Source organism: Passer montanus, unplaced genomic scaffold, assembly GCF_014805655.1.
Source record: "Passer montanus isolate IOZ18808 unplaced genomic scaffold, ASM1480565v1 scaffold91, whole genome shotgun sequence".
NCBI classification, from domain to species: Eukaryota; Metazoa; Chordata; class Aves; order Passeriformes; family Passeridae; genus Passer; species Passer montanus.
This window is the reverse complement of record NW_024374479.1, coordinates 2019716-2044599: the sequence shown is the minus strand read 5'-3', so window position 1 is coordinate 2044599 and position 24884 is coordinate 2019716. Positions and strand designations below refer to the sequence as shown.

Here is a 24884-nt window from a genome sequence, read left to right as displayed (position 1 = left end):
TTATAATCTAATAAGTGAGAACACCTATAACAACACTGAGCTTTTAGGAGAGTAACTGGAGTTACTGCAACACTGCTACACCGCTGGAATAGAATGCCCTGCTTAATAACAACAAAAGGAAACCTTTGGAAGCAGTAAAAACATATTGTGTTTCTGTTCCTAGACTACTTTACTGAATTAATTTTTCATACTTGTATAATAATGCTTTAAACAGATTTTTTTGCTTTTTACCACACAAACAGAAATGCTCTTTGTATATGCAAGCATGTTTTGTTAATAAAGGAACTTCTTTATGTTCAGTTCCGTTCTTCAGTTTTTATTTATAATACCTTTTGGAAATTGGTGAAATTATGTTACCAGATAGCTGTGCAAACAAATAAAAGCTTTTTTTGTATTTATTCAATTCTTAATATGGAATAATCAGATTTGTGAAGGACCTACTATATAACTGAAATCAAATACCAATATGACAAAGGCTAAGGCACCTTAATGGTTAAAGAAAAAAATTACTTGTAGTTAAATGCCTTCTCTTTCTTCTGTAAGAGTGGCCAGTTAACACAATTTTTCATGTTAATTTTGCTGAATTATATATTAATTTTTATTATTAAAAAATTTCAGAAGTGCAAGACAATCTGATGTTCATCTAAACAGTGCTGTTTTGCATGTACCTTCATTGATTGCTTTCTTTCTAAGACATCTCTGGTATACCTCGATGAAGAGTTACATTGTGAAATTGCAGGCTCTCTAAGAGGACTTTTTTATTGTTCATAGTTCTGTTTGTTATTTGTGGTTATTTAGAACAATGCATATTATATTCCACAGTAAGGATGATTAGTCCGTGTTTTCCATTGTTAATGGAGAATGTTGATGTATGCCTGCCAGGACATCGACTCTTTGTCAGTGTGTCTCTTTATCTCTGTATCTCTGAACAGGATTTTGAGACATAGAGGACACTTTGGGAATGTCTCATTAACCTGGCAGCTGTTTCTTAATGACTCTGCACTGAAGCCAGGAGAAGAGTTCTATGAAACATATGGGACTGTGTACTTCATGGATGGTGAAGGATCAAAGCAGATAGTGCTTCATGCTGTTTCAGATAAAATTCCTGAATTCAATGAATTTTACATTTTAAAATTGGTGAATATTTCAGGTACTGTCTTCCATATAACCATTCCCTTCCTATCTGGCAGAAAATAATTATATTTAATCAATCAAAAAGAAAACAATCCTGCAAAGAGCTTTGCCTTGATGCCTGTATTATCCTATACTTTTCTGGTGAAATTTTAGGTTTTTAATTTTTTTTAAATTTAGATATATGAACACAGTTTTGGAATCAGGCCTTTAAAATGATTCCTTTTAGTGATTTCAGAGATATAGAGCTTTCTGTAGAGCTGACAAAATGAAGGTATAAAAGGTTATGCATATCTACCATAATGGAGATTGGCTGGTTTGTTTGCTTTTTTCTAGAAATTTCTCTAAAATGCTAATAGTTACCACTTTGTATCACTTAAATTACAACTGCTACCGGCCTGCTATTGAGTAGAGTTCCAAATCTGCTGGACTCCTTCCACCTCAGTACTATTTATGGTCTTCTGTGCCGAGATACAACTGAAAATATGTTGACATTTCTGTAAGTGAAATCCATATGCATGTACAGAAGATTTCCTGCTTAGACCACTAAGGCTCTACAGTCATGCCATGATCCTCTTACGTCTTCTTACTTCTACAGTCATACCATGATCTCCACCTGCTGGAGAAGTAGATGACTAATGGCAGGACTTAGGAGCACTTTTAACGCACAAGTAGTTATTGATTTTGCAGGGTAATCTCTACTTACTTGGAGGCAATGAACCAAATGTTGCCATTTCATATTTGGATAAATCTTGGAGTACAATGAGAAATTAATTTGACCCCATGTTTTTCAAATGAAACAAAAGCAATTAATATCTCATTACTAATTCAGGAAATCTGAGCTAATATTGTTTTAACTGAAAAACAGTTATATTCTGCAATTGAAAAATAACATGGCTTGTTTGCTATGAAAATGTTCTCTATAGTGTTTTAAAACCAATACAGTTAATTTATGTTATAAATTTGGAGAAATTTTTAAGAGTGCAAGACAATTTAAAGAAGATTTAGGCCTATTTAAAAAGGCAGTTTGTTTAAACATTTAAAAATACTTAGTAACTTTTTTCAGACCAGTAACTCTTACTCTTGACTTCCATTATGTAGGTGGATCTGCTGGTCCTGGAGGGCAGTTATCTGAAACAAGCCTTGCTGTAACTGTGATGATTCCTTTCAATGATGACCCTTTTGGAGTCTTCGTTATGGATCCAGAGAGTCAGGACAGAGAGATAGCAGAAGATGTTCTTTCCGAAGATGATCTTTCCTATATTACAGACTTCACTATCTGGAGACATCAAGGCACTTTTGGTGCTGTCCGTTTAGGTTGGGAAATACTGTCCAGTACGTTTCAAACTGGGTTACCATCAATGGTGGACTTCTTGTTGCTGGGATCATTTCCAAGTTCAGTGCAATCTCAGCCGCACATGAGACGCCATCACAGTGGAACAGATGCTTTGTATTTCAGTGGAAAAGAGGATGCATTTGGAATTATTCATCTGGAATACCCATATGATGGAAATAATGCAGTAACTAATTTTACATTTTCAGCGTGGTTAATTCCTAATGTCAATACTGATGGTTATATAATTGAAAAGGATGATGATAATGGGACCTTATATTATGGTGTGAAAATCCAAACAAATGATTCTCATGTTTCTGTAGTGTTTCATTATACAGCATTAGGATCCTGTATGACATACATAGCCAAAGCAGCAGTCCTGAAATATCTGGATGAAAGTACGTGGGTTCACATTCTGATTACTCTGGATGAAAGTATAATTGAATTTTACATGGATGGAATTCCAGTTCTAGGAGGGATTAAGATCCTTAAAGGAGAAGCAATTGCTGATGGTGAGCCAATAGGTTGTGTTATTTTTCTTCACATGTGAAGTTCTGCAAAATAAGAAAGAGTCTAGCTCCTTGAAAGATGTATGCAAGATTCTGAAATTATTGTATCTGATTAGTTAGTTAAAAGCAATTCATAGAAAATTCTAGGGATTTTCAAAAACCATATAAATGGAACTAAGATATATACGTATAGTTATATATATTTACAATTAAGATTTTGATTAGATTTACAGTACTGTGGCTAAAGAAGATTTTTTTCTCTTGGTATCTAAAAACACAATAATGTTTTTGATTCTAGTTGTGTATTATATTACAGCTAAACCACTACGTTGTAAGCATTGGAATTTTTAGGGTTTAGATTTACTTAAGCATGTATTTACATGGTATATGAAAATTTTGCCCGTATGTTTAATGATGCTCCAAATAATATTAGCATGCGTACTTCAGTTCCTCTAACTCGATATTCCCAGATGTGACTTAGTCATGCATAACCATTATGGACTTTTACACTCTACTAGCATAGCAGTGAGCATCCTTTACAAAGTCAGGTATTGTATGGTGGGAATACGTTTACATTTACTCTTTCTTTTGCATTTCCTCACTCTTCCATATGCTTTTTTTTCATAGCGGTAATCTCCTCCTTTATCTTTTTTTCTTTCTCCATCAGTTTCACATTTTCTTTCATGGGGATAGGCAGTGTATGATTATCAAATTCTTGAGTACAGGATCCTCTGTAATCAAAGAAAGAAAATTTGAAAATATGCAGTGATGTTAAATGCATATACATCTACATGCATATATGTGCACAAACATAAAGTTCTGTCTGGAGATAATACAAGTATAAGATAAGAATTCAATCTCTCACCATTTAATGTTGGATACTACAGTGGATACTGTAGCCTGGCTTTTCTCACCATCCTCTGCCTTGTGTCTTGGAGCCATTAGCAGTTTCTAGAAGTGACACTCAGTAACACATTTCCTTCCAAAATCATAAAGCAGCTGAAGAGATATGTTCTCTATGTTTTAGAGTGACAGGAATGAGTATGAGCTAACAGCCTAGTTTATTTGTGAAAAAGAGAATTATCATCCTCTGGTTTTCTGAATAGAATAATTTTTTGGAGAGAAATAAATGTTATAGCAGTTGTAAAAAGTGCTTGGAACTGGGTCTACCTTTCTTAAGCCCCTCTTGCAGTGGGTAAGGGTACAAGTATATCCTGTGTGGCTAATACTCTGATCATCAGAATGGATTCTCTGTCCTAGCAGAGGACACATTAAATATACAAAGATATAAAATGGGTAAAACAAGTGTTTGGAAAACCAAAATTGAGACAGGCTGCAGCTGTCTCTGAAATTTTTTAATGGAAAGAGAGAATTTTCCAAGATTCATTAAGATAAGGGATGATGACAACGTGCAGATAGAATTGGTAAGATGAAAAACATGAACCATCTAGGAAGGAGTTACTTGACCTGTAATGATCTACCTGTAACACTCAGATGAGGCTTCAGGAGCCTCCCAGTCTTCATTTCAAAATGAATATGATTACTAACCCAGGGACAATAAACAATTTACGATAGATTTTAAAATAATTACATGTATTAGTTATCTTGAACCCAATAACATGAAAAAAAATTCTAATTTTCTTCTCAGGTCCAGGAATAGTGAGAATTGGAGCAGGAATCAATGGCAACAGCAGGTACACAGGTTTAATGCAGGATGTAAGACTTTATGAGAGAAAACTGACACAAGCAGAGATCTATGAACTCCATGCAACTCCTGCAAAGAGTGACGTACACCCTGTCTCTGGGTATTTAGAGTATCGGCAAGGAGAAACCAATAAATCATTCATTGTGTCTGCAAAGGATGACAAAGAGGAAGAAGGAGAGGAGTTATTCATCCTAAAGCTCATTTCTGTGTGTGGTGGAGCTCGAATTTCAGAAGAAAACACAACAGCAAGATTAAGAATACAGAAAAGTGATAATGCTAATGGTTTATTTGGCTTCACTGGAGCATGTATTCCTGAGGTAAGATGCTCATAAGGAAAGCTACAGGAGAAATTTTAGACACGATCAAACTAATGGCAAGGCTAACTAACCTTTGAAGTGCCTTGATTCTACATCTTTAGTTTTTGTAGTCAAGCAAAGTTTTCTAGAATTCAGAATTGTGCGTGTTCTGGTTTTACAGCCTCAGTCACTATAGCATTTCCAATATTACTGTTTTAGAATCCTCCCCCCCCCCCTCCCCCCGCAAGTTACTTTTATTAAGGAAATTTATTTTATTACATAAACTGAAGACTATGGCTAAAAATTTCCTAGAACAGTTTTTTCCCTTACTTCTGTAACTTCTGAGAATGTGACCTGATGTCTTCTTGGAGAGAGTTCGTTTTCTTCTTAGTATCTGGTACAGTTCTGTGTTTTGGATTCAGGATGAGAATAATGTTGATATCAAAAGGATGGTTTGGCTGTTGCTAAGTTCTGCTTCACCTGAGTTGAAGACTTTTCTGTGTCTCATGCTCAGCTAGTGAAGAGCTTCACAAAAAGATGGGAAGGAGCATGTCCAGGACAAGCTGACCTGAACTGGCCAAATGAACATTCTGTATTACAGAATGTCATGTCCAGTGTATAAACTGGAGAAGTTACCTGGAAGGCACTTGGTTGTTGTTGAGAAATGGGCTGGGTATTGGTCAGCATGTGGTGAGAGATTGTGCTGTGCAGCAATTGTTTCTCCTGGGTTCTGTTCTGGTCTCTTCCTCCCTTAAATTAAATCATCATCATTTTCATCATCATATTTGATATGAATTCACTTAATCCTGGCTGGAAGTTACTGTTTTTAAACATTAAATTTTCTATGGAGGTGACCACCATGTATGCAGTATATAAACTGGAATCTTTTTCTGAGGGGATTGAAATAATCATAAAAAAATTTTAGTTTTTTAATCATTCAGAAGGAGAAAGACATGATACCCAATTCTATTATTATTAGATTATTTTGGAAAAAAAATAATATTTCCAATTTGGGAGTTCTTATGACCTCTTAAGTGCATCCTTTCTATCTGCAGTCCTTATGACATGTTTGAAGGCAGCCATCTTGCCTGACTGATGATAGTTTTCGGTTTGGTTCAGTTTGTTTTCCAGGTGCCTACCGTCTGCTACCATAATGGATTACTTCAGTTTCCAACGCCACTGATAATTCTGTGATGTCATAGATCAGCAATCAACCATGAAGCAAAATTAAAAATTTATGTGGCATGTTAATTGTTTTGCCTTTATCTTATAGCATTGTTTTATCAGTAGCTTAATTTCCTTATGTCATTATCTGTGTGTTAAGCAGCTGAAGGCATATTCAGTATCTACACTGTGCTATACAGTAGCTCTGAAATTCATCAAATGCTTAAGATAGCTTTAGTCAGTCTGATAACTTTCAACTAAAATTATTTTCTGTTTTAGTTTCATGATCATAAATTTTTTTAATAGACTTTGCCAGTATCAATACCTTATTTGTACCAAATGTGTGAAATCGTTGCTGCTAAGGGCATGTTCTTTGTGAAGACAGAATTGCAAAGAGTACTGTAGCACAAAACGTTCTTCAGTTTTTTTGTGAATCGTAATAGTATAGTTTAATTTAAATGTATCTGGTTTTTTTCATCGTGTTTTTAGTCAGGGAAAGGAGGAATCCAAATCTTTCTTTAAATGAAAATTAAAATATTTAACATTAATATAAAACAAGTATAGTCTTTTGCTTTTGATATACACATTTCAAACGTTGATTCTGTTTTTGTGTCCAAAAGAAACAACAGGGTACACTTGCTGGCTGACCTCAGGGAGATGCTAGAAGCTATTGCAATTTCCATTAAGATTGTTCTGACCACCATCAACATCAGTTTCAGCTTCCTGTCACTCCAAAAGTGTTGAAAGTAACATGGCAGCAATAAAGAATTCCTGAACATTTGAATAGCATTACAGAATTCAACCTTTTACATTTATTCCTTTGATTTACTATGATCATAACAAATATGTCAATTTCTTGCTTTCTTCCAGGCTGCTGATGAGGGTTCCACTATATCCTGTGTTGTGGAGCGAACAAGGGGCGCCCTAGACTATGTGTATATAAATTACATTATCTCACAGGTTGATTCCAGGGGCATTAATTATTCCATTAGCGATTTTTCTAACAGCAGTGGCACTATCACATTCCTTCCTTGGCAGAGATCAGAGGTAAACCCTACCTTTCTATTAAGTATTCATCCTGTCCTTTACAAACCTGCTGGAAAACACCTTTTGAGGATGCTTGACTGGTTTTTGTATTAAAGAGTCTTTTCTTCACATGGCTTTTACTACTTTTGCAGGGTTTTTTTCATTTTAGACATCTAACGAGTGATAGGATAGACAACTATATATCTATCTGTGTGCATCTCATTTCAGGCATGAACGCTTAAATGCAAATAATTGCACATAAGATATGTTTACATATATATATTAGATATATGTATATCTGTACATATACTTCAAGTGTAGGTAGTCTTGGGCTTGAATAGTGGACCTAGTGACTTCTGAAATTGGAATATGATCAGGTTTTGATCATATCATATGCGTAGTGGAGATCAGTTTTATCTCCACAACAATTAAATAGACATCAGTCAACTTCACTGCTGTAATCAAATGTCTTGCAACTATTAGCCACGTTCTGTCTCTTTTGGTTAATCTATTTCTGTGAATTTGACCCCAACCCACAGCATGGGAATTTTACATTTATTGAAAAGAGGTGTGGAGACCACAGTACTGTAGGAAGTTTGTAAGTGTTTTCTATTAGTGTTAGTTAAATAGAAAGGGTGGCTTGTTCATAGAAAATACTGTCTTTAATTTTGCTTCCATCATTCTGTTGAAGGGACTGAGTGAAACCTACTGACATAATTTGAAAAGATCCAAGAGACTCACTTAGAGCTGTGGATTTGGTCGCACTTAAACAACAGTTGACAAAAACTCATGATTTTGGAAAATAGTATGCTCCTGGCAGTTTATTCAGCTTTAATTCTCTACTGAAATCTATTACTGCATTACATACAGTCATTTAAAGTTAAATTTGCCAAGCTTTTCCAGTATGGCAGCATGGATGAGGCCTGACTTTATAAAATGGTAGAAAAGACTTGGTGAACCCTCTTACTCCATTGCTATGTGGTCCCATATACAGTCTACATAGAGACCCTAATGCTCATCGCCCTAAGAAACAGACTGGGACCCGTTGCTTATCAGGTGAAAAATCTTTAGAGAATTTCCATTGACATTTTTAAACTACTCATTCCCATGTCTCTACATCAGCTACCTAAATTTTTTCTCCTATATATTTATCAAATCTTATCATGATACATAGAAAGTTGGAATTGTCTGAGATTAATATTATAGTCTATGCAGAGCATATTATGTTACATGGTAGTATGATCTGTAATGCCTGACACATGTGTCAGGTGGCATTAAAAACTCATTTGACTTGCTCTCTAAATTAGATTAATTGCTGTAACGTCTCTGACAGCTTGGTAAAGATGTTTTGGAATTGGTATTCTAAACTTATTATCATAAGGTTAAATAATTTGAAGGGCAATAATGTTCTCTGTATTTCTTTCTAAACTCAGAGCAGATACACCTGATTGACTAAAAACTTACTTGTTTAAAAGGGTCATAAAACTCTTAAAGGATGTATGTTGCATACTTTGATTTCTCCATTATTTGGTCCTTCTCTAGGTCTTAAATTTGCATGTTATTGATGATGACATTCCAGAGCTAAATGAATATTTCCGTGTGACATTAGTCTCTGCAGTGTCTGGAGATGGAAAACTAGGTTCAACTCCTACCAGCGGAGCAAGTATAGATCCAGAAAAGGAAACTACTGATATCAGCATTAAAGCCAGTGACCACCCATATGGTAACAGTATTGAAGATATACAGTCTTATTGCAGATTTATGTATACTTCTAGCTTAAGAGGTAAAAAGTTTGCCTAGCCAAGACAGAAGAGGAAGCGATGTCAAGTATTACACTTTATCTAACTTGAGATTTATTTAATCACAGGGTGCTCACATGGGGCGCCATTTATTGCCGGCCGGGGGCTATGTACAAATCACGAACGGGATGGGGCTGCTGAGGAATGTGTCTTGAGCCATTTTATTTTCCAGCATCAGTCTCATTACGTGGTTATGACAATGGGAAGATGCCAGCAGCTCACATCCCAGGCAGCAGACCAAGAACTTAATGTTACAACTCACTTTAAAAGCTTTTTGACCAATCACACAAAGCAAAAGAACATTGACAGTAGTTTTGTCCAACGACTATAAGCACATGTACCTTCCGTTAAAACAATGCTTGCTTATTTAGAATACAATAGATATTGTATTTGTAAAACCTTAAAACACAATGCACAGAGCTCCATGATTAAGCTTAGAACTTCCTAATATCTTGCTAGATATATTTTTCTGTAGCTGAGGAAGTTATTCTAGACAAGCATTTATATACAGACCATTGTTCCATTTGTCCTTACTTTTCTACTTACTACATAATTTTTCTGTTGACCTATCTTATAGCTACTGCTTAGCTCTAATCACAGTTCTCCTGTCTCTGAGGCCTGCCTTTTGCAGCTTTCCCAAAACCCTCTGATGGATTCCCATGCATAATTTTTATACAAGAATGAAAGTCAAATTAATTACTCTTGAGAATATTACAAAAGAGGAATTAAAGCTTCCTGGACCAAACATGGGATCATCCCCATTTGCAAGAAAACCGCATTGCATGTGTTGATTTTATGGTACTGTGAAATGAGAATTTGTAAAAGAGGGAGACATTTAAGCCTGCCTATTATTATACCAATAAGTATAATTACCCAATATTATGACATTTAGGTTCTTTTGGAAAGCGTTGAATTCATTCTGGTGAAATGTTTTTTTTAAGACTAACATGAATATCAGTGAGAGAGAGAATGGTACATAGTACATTCCTGGAAATAGCATGATTGAGTCCTAAAGGCATTCTTAATATGTTTAAAAGTTCATAAACATTACATATAAATATTATAAATATTTTTGTTTAATTTTTTATTATTATAATTTGACTTTTATATAAGAAGTTACGTCAATAATATTTTTTGTCTTTCAGGACTACTGCAGTTCTCAGTGGGGCCACCTCCTCAGCCCAGTGATGAAATGATTCTGCCAGCTTCTGCTGTGCCCCATATCACTGTTAAAGAAGAAGTTGGACACATCAGATTATTGGTAGTTCGTGCACAAGGGCTTCTTGGAACAGTTCTTATGGAATACAGGACAGTGCCAATTACAGCTTTCAGTCCTAAAGATTATCAGGTATGGCCATTGCCAATGTAATTATTTTAGAATTTAGTTAAAGCTATTTGTCCTGGAAATAGCCTTCAGTTTCAGTATTTTAGCTCTGATGTAATTCTTTTCACAGAAACAGTTTGTTTTATTATGGTGGTGTGATAGATGTGTAATACTCACTATACAAATATAACCCACTTTGTGCATTTTGCCTCCTTTCTGTGCAGCATGTTGTGTTTCCTAGGAAAAGCCCCTGGGTTTGATTTTGATATCCTTAAGAAAATTGTCAGTGCAGCAAGAATGGATATTTCCTATTGTTTCTAAGTATATCAGACTTTATATGACCGTACAAGTGCATATACAGGTGAAGATTATATTGTACTTACTAGGATTTGTACATATTCAACAGCATAGCTTACAAGTATCTGTTTTCTTGTCTGATTGCTGTTTGTGCAGAAAAATGTAGATAAATTGAAGATGCTTATAATTCAGTGAGTTTAGATTGCTATTTCTTACAACAAAGACTCAGCAGGTTTTTTAAAGTTAAAGTGAAGAAAAGTAGACGTTTTGATGAAGAGAAAAAGAATTGTGGTTATATTTCTTTTTTCATTTGGATGAAAACACTAAACTTGAACAAAACTGTGAAGATCTGTCATATTTCAGGCTGTTTGGGGCTCAATGGAATTTCAGCCTGGAGAAAGATACAAGTACATTACTGTTAACATCACTGACAATTCTATTCCTGAACTAGAAAAAACTTTTAAAGTGGAGCTGTTGAACCCAGAGGGAGGAGGTAAGGCACATCTATTAACCCACTGGTTGCATTTTTGTGATCTTTATTCATCTCTTAAAATCTAACCTTGTGAACTATTTCCATGTTTTTTTCTAAATACACACCCTCCAGAAAGCAGCAATTCCTTTTAGGAAAAAACTTTTCTTTCAAGTTTTCAGTATTTAAGGTTTAACAGCCAAAGGTGTGGTTTCTATCTACCACTTAAATGAAATTGGAGAAATTGCAATAAACTCACTCATAACTTATTCAAATGGATTATAGTATTAGAAAGTTGTGGGTTTTGAGATGCCCGGGGAGTTCAGCTGAGTTGGAGAACTGGCTAGAAGCTAGTGTAAATCCTGCTGTGAGATGTTAGTTTTGCAACTGTCAGCAAGTATCAGTGCTCCTGCCTTGTAAAATCAATTTTGCTTTGCAGAATTTATTGCCAGTGCAAAAAGTTTTTAAGGGAGATTCCTCCTGGTTAGAGGAAAAGGAGTAATTCAAAATATTGAGAGCCATAAAGTGCCTTTTTAACTGGTATTTTTCTAAGCAATTCAGAATTGCAAGTGTGATGCCTTCTGGAAAGTTAGATCATATTAACATGAGTGTGCTGCAATGTGGCATGGTGGTGTTACGCTAGGAATCTTTTGATAAAAGTATGAGTTTTCAAGCCTGTGGAATTTTTGGTCAAGTAGTTGTTTCAGTTAAACAAACTTTTCGCTTTCACTTTTTTTGGTTAGAAAACTTACAGCTAACTTTGGTAATTTACTAGATGCAGATACCTCCTGAACATAATCTTTTGGAGCTTTCCAACACCTCTGCAAGCACGAAACTTAGAATAAAGTCTCCATCAATTAAGCTGCCAAATTTTTTCAACTTTCTGACAGAAGTTTTTGATTTGTGAGAAAATACTAGAGTAAGAGCATTTCACAGGGTCTAGCCACTTCTTCCCTCTCCTCCCTGCCCCATTTCTAATTTCTCAACTAGGAATGAGAAAGAGGGAACACAGAAAAAAAAGCAAAAAAAAAAAGGATAAAAAAGGATAAAGTTGTATGTGTTTTCTTTCCTTCTGACTTCCTTTTATGATTCCAGTGCAATAAATTAAACAAGAGGTAGCATATTCAATATTTTTTCTGGCTATTAGCAGAAGTTAATTTTGAAAATTTACATTTTCCTAGAATACACCTCTGTCTTTTTGTGTTATCCAAAAATATTTCAATTACTTTCTGCTTTCCCTTTATTTGTAAATATGTATATGTGTATACATCTGTATGTTTGTCATCTTAAAGTTGCTGAGCTCTTTAGAAATGATGGAAGTGGTAGTGGTGATGGAAACATGGATTTCTTCCTGTCAACTGTCCCTCAACTTGGTGAGCTTTTTTGATTGATCCTATATTTTATTTGTAAGTGTAATAGCTGTCATAAATTATTATTCTTGATACAACTTTCTTTACATGTGGTTAGAGATTATTAATTTAGATTTAACAAAAAGTTTTACAAAAAAATTCTTTTCCATTTTAACTTAGTTGTAATTTCACTAGCAGTCAGTGTTTAATGTAAAGCAGAGTACAACAGTGTCTTATATAATCAAAACTATATTGTTGTAAAACACAATACAGTAATTTCAGAGTTAAAGCTTACAAAATTATCTTTGTCTGAGCATTGTCAGATTTTCCTGGGAGAAAAAAGCAAAGGTACTTTTAAAATTTAAGGCAATTTTAAAACTACCTGATTGTATGCTTTGATCCTGTATGATATAATCTGTGTATAATTTGCCCTTCATGGCAAATATACTCTTAAAGAAAAGTAAGTTGTGTTATATTTTTTAATGAAATAATTTGATTTTTTCATTTTTCCTCTTTAATTTATGTTTCTATTTATGTCATGATATGCAGAAAACAATGATAATTTAATATTAATAAAAAATCCCAAATGAAGAAATAATATAGAATATATGGGAAAACCCTATGCATATAGGAATTTAAATGAAAACCTGCAGATATAAAAATGTTATATGAGCACCCATATGCCAATAGAGTAATATTTTTTCTTCTTTCATTTTTCTTTTTTCTTGTTTTCTTTCTTTCTCTTTCCCTTTTACTTGTTTCCAGGAATGGTTTCCTTAAGTGCCAGACTCTTCTTTCTCTCCAGGCAGCAAGTTATGTCACCCAAGACAATATCTACAATATCTTTAGAAGTAGGATTTACTTGACTTGGCGAGTTTTTTTTTTTTTTTTTTTTTTGTTATTTTTTGGTTTTATTTTTCTTTCATTCCAGCTTATGTCAGGATGAGATCTGCATTCATCTTGTCTGTCCTCTTACACTGTGGTTTACCGTATAACCTCTCACTGTCCTAAATGCTGCTTCATGTTTATTCCTTGAACCTGAAATTTTATTTTGGTTCCTCCCTTGAAATAATACTTTTTTTGTTGCATGGTTCTGTGGAAGGACTGAGAGGACTGCCTTACTGAAAGTCAGATCCTTTTCCATGCAGGGAGTTACCATGCATTTAAAAAAGAAAATAAACAAAGATAAACTGCACAGATGCTTCATACTCTATTTTGTATTTTTGTAGCATATTTCTTCAGCTGCTTTCTTTCATGTAAGAAAATATGAGAGAAAAAAATAACCTTCTTGGGATTCTCATTTAACAGCTAGCTTAGGAATTGCATCCCACATCCTTGTGACTATTGAGGCTTCTGATGATGCTCATGGTGTGTTTGAGTTCAGTGCTGAGTCCATTTCAGTGAATGGAACTGAACCTGAAGATGGAGATAGCAATATCGTGCTGCAGGTTAGAAAGCTCTGAGTCTCATATTGCTGCATTGTACTCTTCTGTCTGTTTTTACTGGTGTTCTCTGATGCTTTTGTCATTAGTCTATGGAGTTTTTAACAATTTTGCCATGAACATTTGTTTTTCCAGTCATTCAGTGTTTGCTAATGTATATTATTCAGCTTGAAACTAAAATAATAATATCCAAAAACTTAAAATCTTATACCTATTTAGCATCAAGGGACTACTGTCTTAAAATAAGTGTTGATAATACAAGTTCTGCAGAGCTAAGATAATAAAAATGACATGTTTTTAAAACACAGACATATCTTTAATTTTTCATGTTATTGTCTTTGCTTAATTGCATTTCACACTTCTATGTTGCTTTCTCAGAGAACAAAAATATGCACATCCTTATGTTTTTCATAGGTTGTGAGAAGTCATGGGACTTTATCTCAGGTGACATTGCATTGGATCATAGTCTACGATCTCACCAACGACCTGATCTCTACAGATGGGAATGTAACGTTTGATGTTGGCCAAGTGAGAGCAAATATTACATTACAGGTTTCTCCTGATGATGTTCCTGAATTGGATAAGATGTTTTCGGTCCTGATCATCAATGTCTCCCTTGGTCGTCTTGGATATCATACAAATGCAACATTGACTATTTTAGCAAATGATGATCCTTATGGAGTCTTCATCTTTTCTAAGCGAAACAGACCAATGAAAGTTGAGGAAGAAACAAAAAATGTCTCTCTGACAGTTTTAAGATGCGGTGGTCTCCTTGGTACAGTAATGGTGAAATACAGAACTATTGCTGATGAAGAAGAGTTGCCCTTTCTTCCACCTGATATTGTCAGAGCAATAGAGGGAAAAGACTATATACCCGTTACAGGTTATGTAATCTTTGCAACCAATGAAAGTGAGGCCACAATATCTTTGCCTATTCTGGATGATGATGATCCTGAGAGGTCAGAATCTGTTTTTGTGGAGCTAAGCAGTGTTGTTTTGATCAAGAAAGTTCAGGATCGGCCAAGTAAGTATCTTTCGTAAAACCTACAATTTAACTACGAAGGTTAGTATTTATCTGTAACAGGAGAAACTGCAGCACAACAAATGAACTCTTTACCTCTGCCAACCTCTGTGTAGTTAAGATATCTCTTAGTTACCTGACTTGTGTCTGTTAACTTTTATTTCCTTTGGCGCACTATTTTATTGGAAAAACACGAGTATTTCTTTATCCCTTTTGAATTGTGTTGTGCAAAGTGTTTCAGACCAAATATCTTACGGTATTTGTTTGTGCACTAATGCCTGTTTATTTAGCATTTTTTTCTGGAAATTCAGTAGTGGGAAATAACTAAGCTAGTTTTTTAAATTAAAATACAAAAAAGTCTTTAAAAAAAGTTATGTAGAATTAGTGATGTGCTGCTTTCTCAGTGTTGACAATTTTTTCTTAATTTCTCATTCACATGAATTCAGGTCATTACAACCTGATTTGCACTTCAGAGAATCTTGGCATGTCTAATTGCTGCCCTTGCTCAGAGATTAAGGGGTACCTTCAAATGTAATTCCACTTGGAGTTGAAATCTTACTTACATTTCATCATATCAAAAGTAAAACTGAATTATTCTGAACTGTATTGATCTTAATATTAGTCTTATGGATAAATAAATAAATAAATAAATAAATTCACAGTACTTCATATTTTCAAAAAAATTATGGCTTGTATGCTCCACAGCATGATAGAATAATGTTCAGATTTTCTGCAAGAACATAATTTAAACACATGTATTTTGATGTGGTTTGTAGTTATGCTTTGTGCAATTGTAAAAAAGATAATTTTCATGAAAACTAGAGACAGGTAAAGTTACATGTGTGCCTATGAACGCTATAGCCATGAATAGTAATGATTTCAGGTACTGCTCACTATGTTTTCTTTATATTTCAGTTATAAATTCTCCTCGACTTGGTTTAGTGGGTGAGACAATAGCTCATGTAATTATCAATGCCAATGATGATGCTTTTGGAACACTTCAGCTTTCAGCTTCAGCTGTGCGAGTTGCTGAAAACTATGTTGGACCAATCATTAATGTGACCAGAACTGGGGGAATATTTTCAGATGTTTCTGTGAAATTTAAAGCTATGCCAATAACTGCAACAGCTGGTAAGAACGCAGAATAGCAGAACTATGTAGTCTTTGTTAAAGCTGTAACAAACAAGTGTGTAAGGAATGGACTGTTAATGTAGCATGTATGAAATATAAAGTAGTAAGACATTGACTGTGCTTATCAAATATAAATCTGAGACCTAGGGGAAAGTTTACACATTATCACTGGAGAACCTAAAAGTGAAATGAGGAAAGGAATTGGGATGTTTGTTTACTTAGTTGTTTACTTAGTACATCACCACTTAAATATTTCCTCGCCCCCCCACCCCCCAAAATGCTATGGTAGTATATGTAAAAACTATTTAGTCCCATGTACATATTTAAGCTCATCATGCATTGCTTAGTTGAGCTTATTGGAGAGGAAGTGAGAGCTGGGGACTTAGCTGTAAAACAAATACGGAAAAATCTATCAAAACCCAAGGAGACTTGTACTTCTGAAAATGGAACGTAAACTTCTCCAGTTGGTCCCTGCTGTAGAGAAGGTACATAAAAAAAGGAGAAAAATTATGAAGTCTCTAGGGTTACTTAGACAGTTATAAATTGAGTGCGCTTCAGTGCATAGCTGTATTTCAGCTATGTCCAAACTGATTAGGTGGGTGGTACATGTCCTGAGAACCTTTAATTTCATTTTTATGTAACAGAGTGTTAAAAATCTGTGGCTAGATTTATATCAGAGTATGCTTTCAATTAGTTTCTGAAGCAGAGCTGTGATCTAGTCTATCACAGATGTTCCTCTAGACGTTGAGACAAGTTTGCCTAAACTGAAGTTGACACATAAAAGGTGCCCTTTGCTGAAATCTGCTTTGACAAGGTGCTTCTGTTTCACTTTTATCTCTTGGAAAGCTGGACAGCAATTATAAATCAAAAATAGAAACATCTTGGTAGTGTGACCTTGTAAACAGCAGATAGTAATGGAACTTTTGTAACTACCTCTTGGTCTAACAGTGCAAGCACTTTCTCTCTTTTGGTTAGCCAAGTTTTATTTTGATCCATCCAGACTTCTAAAAGGCAACAGTACTTAAATAGATATATACGTAAGTAAATGAGAAAATAAATAAATAATTAAGAGTTTTGGGGTCTAAAGGTAAAGGAAAAGACACCATAAAAACACAGAGAAATGCATGTATAAGCAAAGAGAAAATGGTTAATAATGATAATGTTCACCACACTGAACTGTAAAGCATTGATATTATCTGTGTTTTATTATTTTGGGTTTTATTATCTACAAATCTAGGTGAGGACTACAGTGTAGCTTCATCAGATGTTGTCTTACTAGAAGGGGAAACAAGTAAAGCTGTGCCAATTTATATAATTAATGATATCAATCCTGAACTTGAGGAGTCATTTTATGTTCAGCTGCTGAACCAAACAACAGGAGGAGCCTTGCTGGGATCTTTGACAAGGGCAGTCATAACTATTGAGGCTTCTGATGACCCATTTGGATCCTTTGGTAAAGGACTACATATTTTCTTTCTTCCATTAACATTTTTTGGAGGGTTTGTCGGAGAGCTGCAACTTCGCAGCTCAATAAAAACATTCAGAAGTGGAAATGTGGGTATAGAGAGTAAATGAAAAGATAAGATGAACTGAATTTAAACGTGTAATGGGGCTTTAATAAAACGGAAGGATTGAGCCTCTTGGAGGCTCTGGTTGTTGGCACCAAGCACTAGAACAAGAGGCAACAGGCAGAAACTGATGTCCAGGAAGTTCACCTGAACATGAGGAAGACCTTCTTTACTGTGCAGGTAATGGTGCACTGGAACTGGTTGCCCAGAGAGGTTGTGGAATCTCCTTTAGTGGAAATATCTAAGAACTGTCTGGACATATTCCTGTGCCATGTGCTCTGGGATGACCCTACTTGAGCAGGGAACTTGAATCGGATGATCTACAGTGGTCCCTTCCAACATGACCCATTCTGTGATTCTAAAAAACAGCGATTCCTACTTAACATGTTCCGTGATAAATAGTTATAATTTATTTCTTCAGTAAGTGACATGAAAACTGGTAAAGAGTTTCTTTGCTGTGAATAATTATGAAGTTATATCCTAAGACCTTAGAAACAGTTTAGCCTCAAAGAGTGGATGTATTGGAATAGTGGATGTATTGGACTTGAATGAGGGCTTAATTTTCATGCTAATTTTCTCTGCGGATAAAAATATGGGTATTGAAAGTCTGCTTTTAGGTTTAAACATGATTAAAAGGGGTTTACCTGTGCAAGTAAATGCAAGCAAGTAAAATAAAACTCTGTACTTCAGAAATGGATATGTTTATTTTCAATTTTATTGTCAATGCACTACATCTCCCTATGGTGTATGTCAGTTTTTCAGAACACCGAATTCACTGTGGAGGAGCCTGAATTTGGATCAGTAACCATAGATCTGCCAGTAATCCGTAATGCTGGGACCCTGGGTAACGTTACTGTTCAGTGGGCTGCTACCATTAATGGGCATCCTGCTGTTGATGACTTAAAAGTTTCCATGGGTAATATTACTTTTGCTCCTGGAGAAGCCATTCAGATGTTGCTGTTGGAAATCCTGGCTGATGATGTTCCAGAAGTAGAAGAAGTAAGTAGAGTAGTTATGTCTCTCTTAAACAGTATTAGAGTTTTAACTTGTATAAGGTCTGTGTGCAGATCAAAGCAAGAAATGTTATGACAGGAAGCTGCAACAAGTTCAGACTTTATTTTAGTTGTGATTATTTGTAGAAATGGCAAAAATTATTTAGCTGCATTATTTGTTCTTCTTTTTCTTTTTGAGATTGTCCGTATTGAATTAACTCAGGCCTCCAATGGTGCTGTTATCGGGCTTGATGGCATGGCAAATATTGTTATACCTGCCAATGATAATCCTTACGGCACAGTTTTCTTTCATCAATCCTCATATCGAATTCAGGAGCCACTAGAAAGAAATTTACTTGCAAATATATCAGTCAGGAGAAGGTCTGTATAATATTGGCTGATTTTAAATATTTTTGTTGTTGTTGTTTTGGTTTGGTTTGTTTTTTGTTGAGTATTTTTTTGGCAATAATTTTAAATGTCACACTCTTGTATAGGTATTTGCATCAATTTCTTGTTCTGCCAGCTTTTTTATCATATACATTGATTTTGATATCTGCAGATAGATGTCTGCTTGAACATAAAGTACAAATGTAATACATAGGTAATGTAAACCCAGAGTACACTGTGTACTTGAAGTTTTATTTTGCCTCTTAAATTGACAAGCCATTTAAAGCTGCAAACCAGCCTGTTCCTGTGATGTGAACTGGAGGACAAAATGTATCAAATGTTGTGTGATGGAAGACAAAATGAAAAGCAGAAAAGGTTTTGCATGTGAATTATGGTATCTTGAACAGACCTCAGAGGAATGATAGTGCTAGACAACAAAGGCTTTTTCTTCCTTTATGGTCCTAGGAAGACTAATTTAACTCCCAGAAACAAATGTTTGCAAGCATGCATGCTTAATGGACTGCTACCCAAGCTATAAACAATCAAACTTGCTCTCCAAAAAACCCAACTACTCAGTTATTCTAGTACTAGTTTCAAGGGAAGTCACTTTAATTAGCTATTTGTAACTTTTCTGCAATTCAGAAAGCATTAGTTGATTTTGTTTTTATTCTTAACCCAGTAACGTACAGAATATTAGACATGGCTTCACCAGCTAACATAACATTCTTATTTTAATGTCTTTTAGTGGGGGAAGGTTTGGTCAGCTGCAAATATTTTACAGCACTTCTGAGACTGACGTTGTAGCTCTTGCCATTGAGCAAGGTGAGGATATACTGGCCTATTACAAGTCTCCTGTACAAGGAATTCCTGACCAGCCATCCAAGACCAGAGTGAATGTGTCAGCAGCAAGTGACCCACTGTATGCCTGTGCAACTCAGTGCCTAAAAGAACAAGCATGTTCAGCCTTTGCATTTTCCAGTGCCTCTGAGATTCCCCTCTGCCTCTGGCTGACAACAGAGATTGGGCCATTAACTAACATGTCAGGATTATGGACCTACAAGAAAGACATCAGCAGTACATCCATTTTGTTTAGCACACAAGCCATTGCTGGTAGTGATTACGAATCTATCACAGGACAGTGGGCCATCATGCAGGAAGGGGAAGAGTTTGCAAATCTCACAGTTACCATACTCCCTGACAGCCTGCCAGAGCTGGATGAAAAATTCACTGTATCCCTGTTGAAAGTTGAACTTTTTAATGTCTCAGCCAGCTTAAAAAATCAACCAACTATTGGACAGCCAAATACTTCCACAGTTACCATAATGATGAATGGGGATGCCTTTGGAGTATTTAAGATCTATAGTGTAAGTCCCAATGCAACAGAGAACGGTCTATACATTGAAGTAGAAGAATGTCCTCAGGCCAGCATGCAGCTAATGATAGAAAGGACAGAAGGCAGCCTGGGACAGGTGGCAGTGGAATGGCGTGTTGTTGGTGGAACTGCTACACCAAACATGGATTTTGTGGGTGTTGGTGAGATTCTTGTGTTTTCTGAAGGTAAGTTTAGGTTTAGCACTAACTTGTCTAAAATTAAAGAAAACACAAAACCTACACACACACACAAAGACCACAAAGACTAAAAACAAAACAAAAAAAAAGGATGAAAAGTATAAATATTTAAGTATTTTTAAAAGAAATATTGCAGTGCGCATTATAAAGACAACATTTTTACTAAATAAATAAGGAATAATATTGCTGAAATAGGTGTCAAAGATAATGAAAATGAAAATCAGGCCTAACTGGTCTTTTGTTCTTATCTTGTCGACACAGCACTATTTTTTAATGATTATATCTTTTTAGATTCTGAGATTGTATTGATTTTGTAACATAACAGGATAGTTTAAAAAATTGCAAATAAGAAACCTCTGTGTCAGGCATTATTTAAGCACTCTGCAACATGACAGATGTATTTTATATTTTCAAAGTCTGAGATAATTGAGCAGTTGTTTTTAAAACAATTTATGGGAGTGTAGTAAAGATTGCAATGTTCATTTAGTTTGCTAAATAATCTGAACTTAAATGAAAGATTGCCAGGATGATTTGGAAACTGACAAGTAATTACATTAGTGTTTATAAGTTTACTAAATATATTTTCAGAATACTTCGAATGTCAATATAACAAAAAATATATGTATGGGGTAAACTGATAATTAGTATAGGTTAGGAACATACAATGACCAATGGGATTCTGTTGCAAATTGTAATGTATTACAGAGACTGGTAATTGATTATATTTGCCGCTTACATTGTCATTCTTTGATATTTCAGAAAACATGTAACGTATACAATGACAGCCCACTTTAATGTATTTCCTGGTCCAGTAAATATATAATCAAATTTCGTGTACATATGTCTGTATGTGACATCAGAAAAATGTATTCACTTGGCAATTCTTTTTACAAGAGTTATTTCCCTTTTCTAATTAAAATTTGAAAGCCGAAGACCTTACAAAGCAAATAAGAATTCTAAGCATTCAGAAATTATTCTTAATTTCTACAGAGTATATTTAATAATTTTTAAATTATATTGCCTAATATAACATTTTATTAGTAATTGAATAAAATTTCATAACGACGTTCAGTAACTTCTAGACAGGTAAATAAGTAAAGATTCTTTATGTTCCTTTTTATATAAGTTAAGTATTTAATACTAGAGTAAATGATAGCATCTTTTTATAGGTGATTTTCATGTGAACATATAAGTATGTATATGTTCTTCTGCTTTTAGGTGAAACAAAAAAGATGGTCACACTTACCATTTTAGATGATCCAGAGCCAGAGGATAATGAAAGCATCATAATCAGCCTTGTGCATACTGAAGGAGGAAGTAGGATTCTGCCCAGTTTCGACACTGTCACAGTGATTATCCTGGCAAGTGACAATGTGGCAGGAATCATTAGCTTCCAGACAGCTGGAAGGTCCATTATTGGTCATGAAGGTGCGTTCTTGGTGTTGACCACACTCAGTTTGATTAGCATCAGCTTCCATTTCTGTGCTTTCTGTTGATAACAATTAAGTGATTGTATCACTGTTCAGAGAATGTCAGCAAGCAGAATAACCACATACTTAGCATGCAGTTCTTTGGAGTTTTAACTCTTGCAAACACAGCACTTAAATGGAAAAGGTGAAGAGACCAGTTCCAAACCCATAATTCACCATTTCTTCTTTCCTGTCGTTTTTCTGAAGATTATGCCTTGCTTCTATTGGCATTGCATTTCTAAGCTCCTTTTAGCATTTCTCATTCATTTTTACCATATTCCAGAACTAAATATAAACCCCCATCATACAGACCAATTGCAAATCTTAAGCAAATACTATCTACCACTGACTTAAAATTAGTTTTTAAGTATCTAGAAAATATTCCCACAGAAATAAAATAGGAAAAAATCTTCCATCTCTCTAAAGTTTCTCTTCATATTTTTAATAGCAACTCATTTTAGGAGTGACAATCTTGATGTCATAGTTGGATATCTAGTGTCTAACAGTGTTTTAAGAGAACAAGTTTCATGTTTTACCTAGAGTTGGTACAGTTCTGCACACGACAGTAATAATAAAAATGGTAGCTGCTCTTGTTAGCCTTTGCTGGAATATCAGTGTATTGCAATCTCAAATTTTTCTGATGTGTAAACTGATGGGTAGAAAAAACTAACAGAAATTTGCTGTCCAGAAGTGTATGCACTGAATTTTTTGTTGGAAGAAACAATCTCAAAAGGACATGGTCTGGTGTTTTTTCCTATAATGAAAAGACCCCATAAGCTTTTGGGTTTTGCTAAGATACAGCTTGTATTAATTCTGTTGTGCCAAGTTTCTATCCTTTATTACTCCACATTATTGGTTCTGATCTGCCTGACAAGCATTGTGATGCCTGATGCATTGTGGCAGTCTAAGAACAGCTGTTAATGAGCTCAAAGAATTAATTCGAACCATCTCATTCCCCAAGGTTATAAAGACCTTATACACTTTCCACTGGTTAAATATTAGTCATAGCATGCTGAAGTTGAAAGCTTTTATCTGGAGCTGAAATACTCTGCTATGTATAGTACATATATAGTGCTATAAATGATTCTGTTTCCTTCAGCTTGTGAAAAACCATGCATTGCACTGCATTATAGCAAGAAAAACCAGCCAAACTAGCTCAATTTGATTTAAAAAGAAAAGAATGTGCTAACGCCTTCATATGATTTCAGTGGCTTTACTTCATTTTCATTATCAGGATTTTTCTTACGAAGACAAATATTATCAAACATAAATCCAAAAAGTTTAATCTTTTATATTTATTATATTATTGAACAGTTTCTGTTAAGCAACACAGTCTTTTTTTCAAGCTGTTCATATTATTTATTCCTGTGGGCAGGAAAGATTTGAAAAACTGAAGATGGGTGACAGGAAAGAAAAATAAGTTCATTTTAGAATTTATTTTTACTTAAAGACCAACCCTGCAGATGGGAGATGTTAGAAAGTACTCGGTGTGAGAAAATTCAGGTATTTGTGTTCACTCTGGATTATTGGCTGTCAACCAAAAAGAAATGGATTTTTCTCACAGAAGATAACGATATGTTGTTAAAGTCTTAAAATCCTTTCCCACAGACTTGGACCTCTCTGTAAGGGGGAAAGGGAGTTAAGAGGGGTGGTGAACCACAGCCTGGTGAAGGATTTGTGCACTGTCCAGGCCTTTTTATGTGTAACACAGTGCTCACGCCTGTGCACTTTTTGCACTGCTAATATGGAATAAGTTTAGTGGTATTGGTGGCTGTATTTTGAAAGTTATGTAATGGAATAAATCTTTTCTTCACACTTCAGCTGTGGATCATGGCTGTCTTGGTGTTAACTGCATATATTCTGTTCGCACAATCACCGTATTGAGGGCAAGGGCAGCATTTAAGTACAGGCAGAACAAGGAACAGTTGTATGGCTATGAATTGGATGAAAACACACTGCAATAGCTTGAAATAAGGAACAAGAGGAGAATTGATAAGGTCCCCTTCTCCTTGATAAAGGCAGAAAACGAAAGAAAGATTTAAAATATTTAAAAAAACCAAAAAAACATGAGACAAAATAGGGAAATTAACCTAATAATACTTTCAATCTTCAGAGATCAGTTTTATTTGTGTTAGTGTTTCTTACTGGATAGGAATAACAAAGATTATGGTAAAGCTGGCTGAGCTTTACATGCATCAGTAGCTGAATACTGGAGAGTATTCAACTGAGAGGTATTGTACTTCAGGTTTCTTCTTGGTGCATAGATTACAGTGTATCAGGGTCCTGTGTCTTGAAATATTTTACAGTCGTCAGTGAAAATTTTTTTGTGTTATGTAATTTTGTATTGAAATAACCTTTGTATGTATTGTATGTTCTGTGATGATACTAAAGTACGTATTTTCTGTCAGATATTTATTCTGTCAAATATTTACTGTTTGCAAATAAATACTTTGCAATGGATGTGCAAAATCCTCAAGCAGAATAAACAGATTTCAGGGCAGTGTTAAATACAGTGTTAAATAAGGCTAAATAATTAACCTTAAATGATGTGTAAAATTAGCCCTCAGGGAACCTGTAAATTGTCAGTATGTCCTCAGATATCTGACTGTAGAAGCAGAATTCTTGTGATGTCAATAAATTTTGAATTCCTTTGTTCTTTTAGAACTAGTGTTAGGCAACTTAAAACAAGGCTTAAATTAAGTTTGAAATAATGAGACTGATAACATACTAATGCTACGTATTGGAAAATTGGTGTATAATTTTTTTCTACTTTACAATTTTATTCTTCAGTTCATTAAGGTCTTTTGAAGTTTGTTGTTTACATCTATCTCATGCATAGCCAATATATTGGCATCTCTCAAATATTTCCTTACCAAACAGAGAACATGTCTAGAAAGTGATCA

At 34.9% G+C, this 24884-nt stretch overlaps 1 protein-coding gene across 2 annotated transcripts in view; it reads left to right on the top strand.

Annotated features, from left to right (window-relative positions):
- Nucleotides 1–24884, top strand: part of ADGRV1 (adhesion G protein-coupled receptor V1) — a 282802-nt gene that overhangs the window by 55407 nt on the left and 202511 nt on the right. For both annotated transcript variants that reach the window (XM_039695669.1, XM_039695670.1), the window contains 16 exons: nt 933–1150; nt 2233–2976; nt 4622–4995; nt 7009–7185; nt 8707–8887; nt 10109–10311; nt 10948–11077; nt 12346–12426; nt 13711–13850; nt 14259–14868; nt 15781–15996; nt 17234–17449; nt 18319–18563; nt 18756–18937; nt 19689–20500; nt 21731–21940. In XM_039695669.1, coding sequence (XP_039551603.1) covers nt 933–1150; nt 2233–2976; nt 4622–4995; nt 7009–7185; nt 8707–8887; nt 10109–10311; nt 10948–11077; nt 12346–12426; nt 13711–13850; nt 14259–14868; nt 15781–15996; nt 17234–17449; nt 18319–18563; nt 18756–18937; nt 19689–20500; nt 21731–21940 — 4739 coding nt within the window. The remainder of the gene's footprint in view (nt 1–932; nt 1151–2232; nt 2977–4621; nt 4996–7008; nt 7186–8706; nt 8888–10108; nt 10312–10947; nt 11078–12345; nt 12427–13710; nt 13851–14258; nt 14869–15780; nt 15997–17233; nt 17450–18318; nt 18564–18755; nt 18938–19688; nt 20501–21730; nt 21941–24884) is intronic.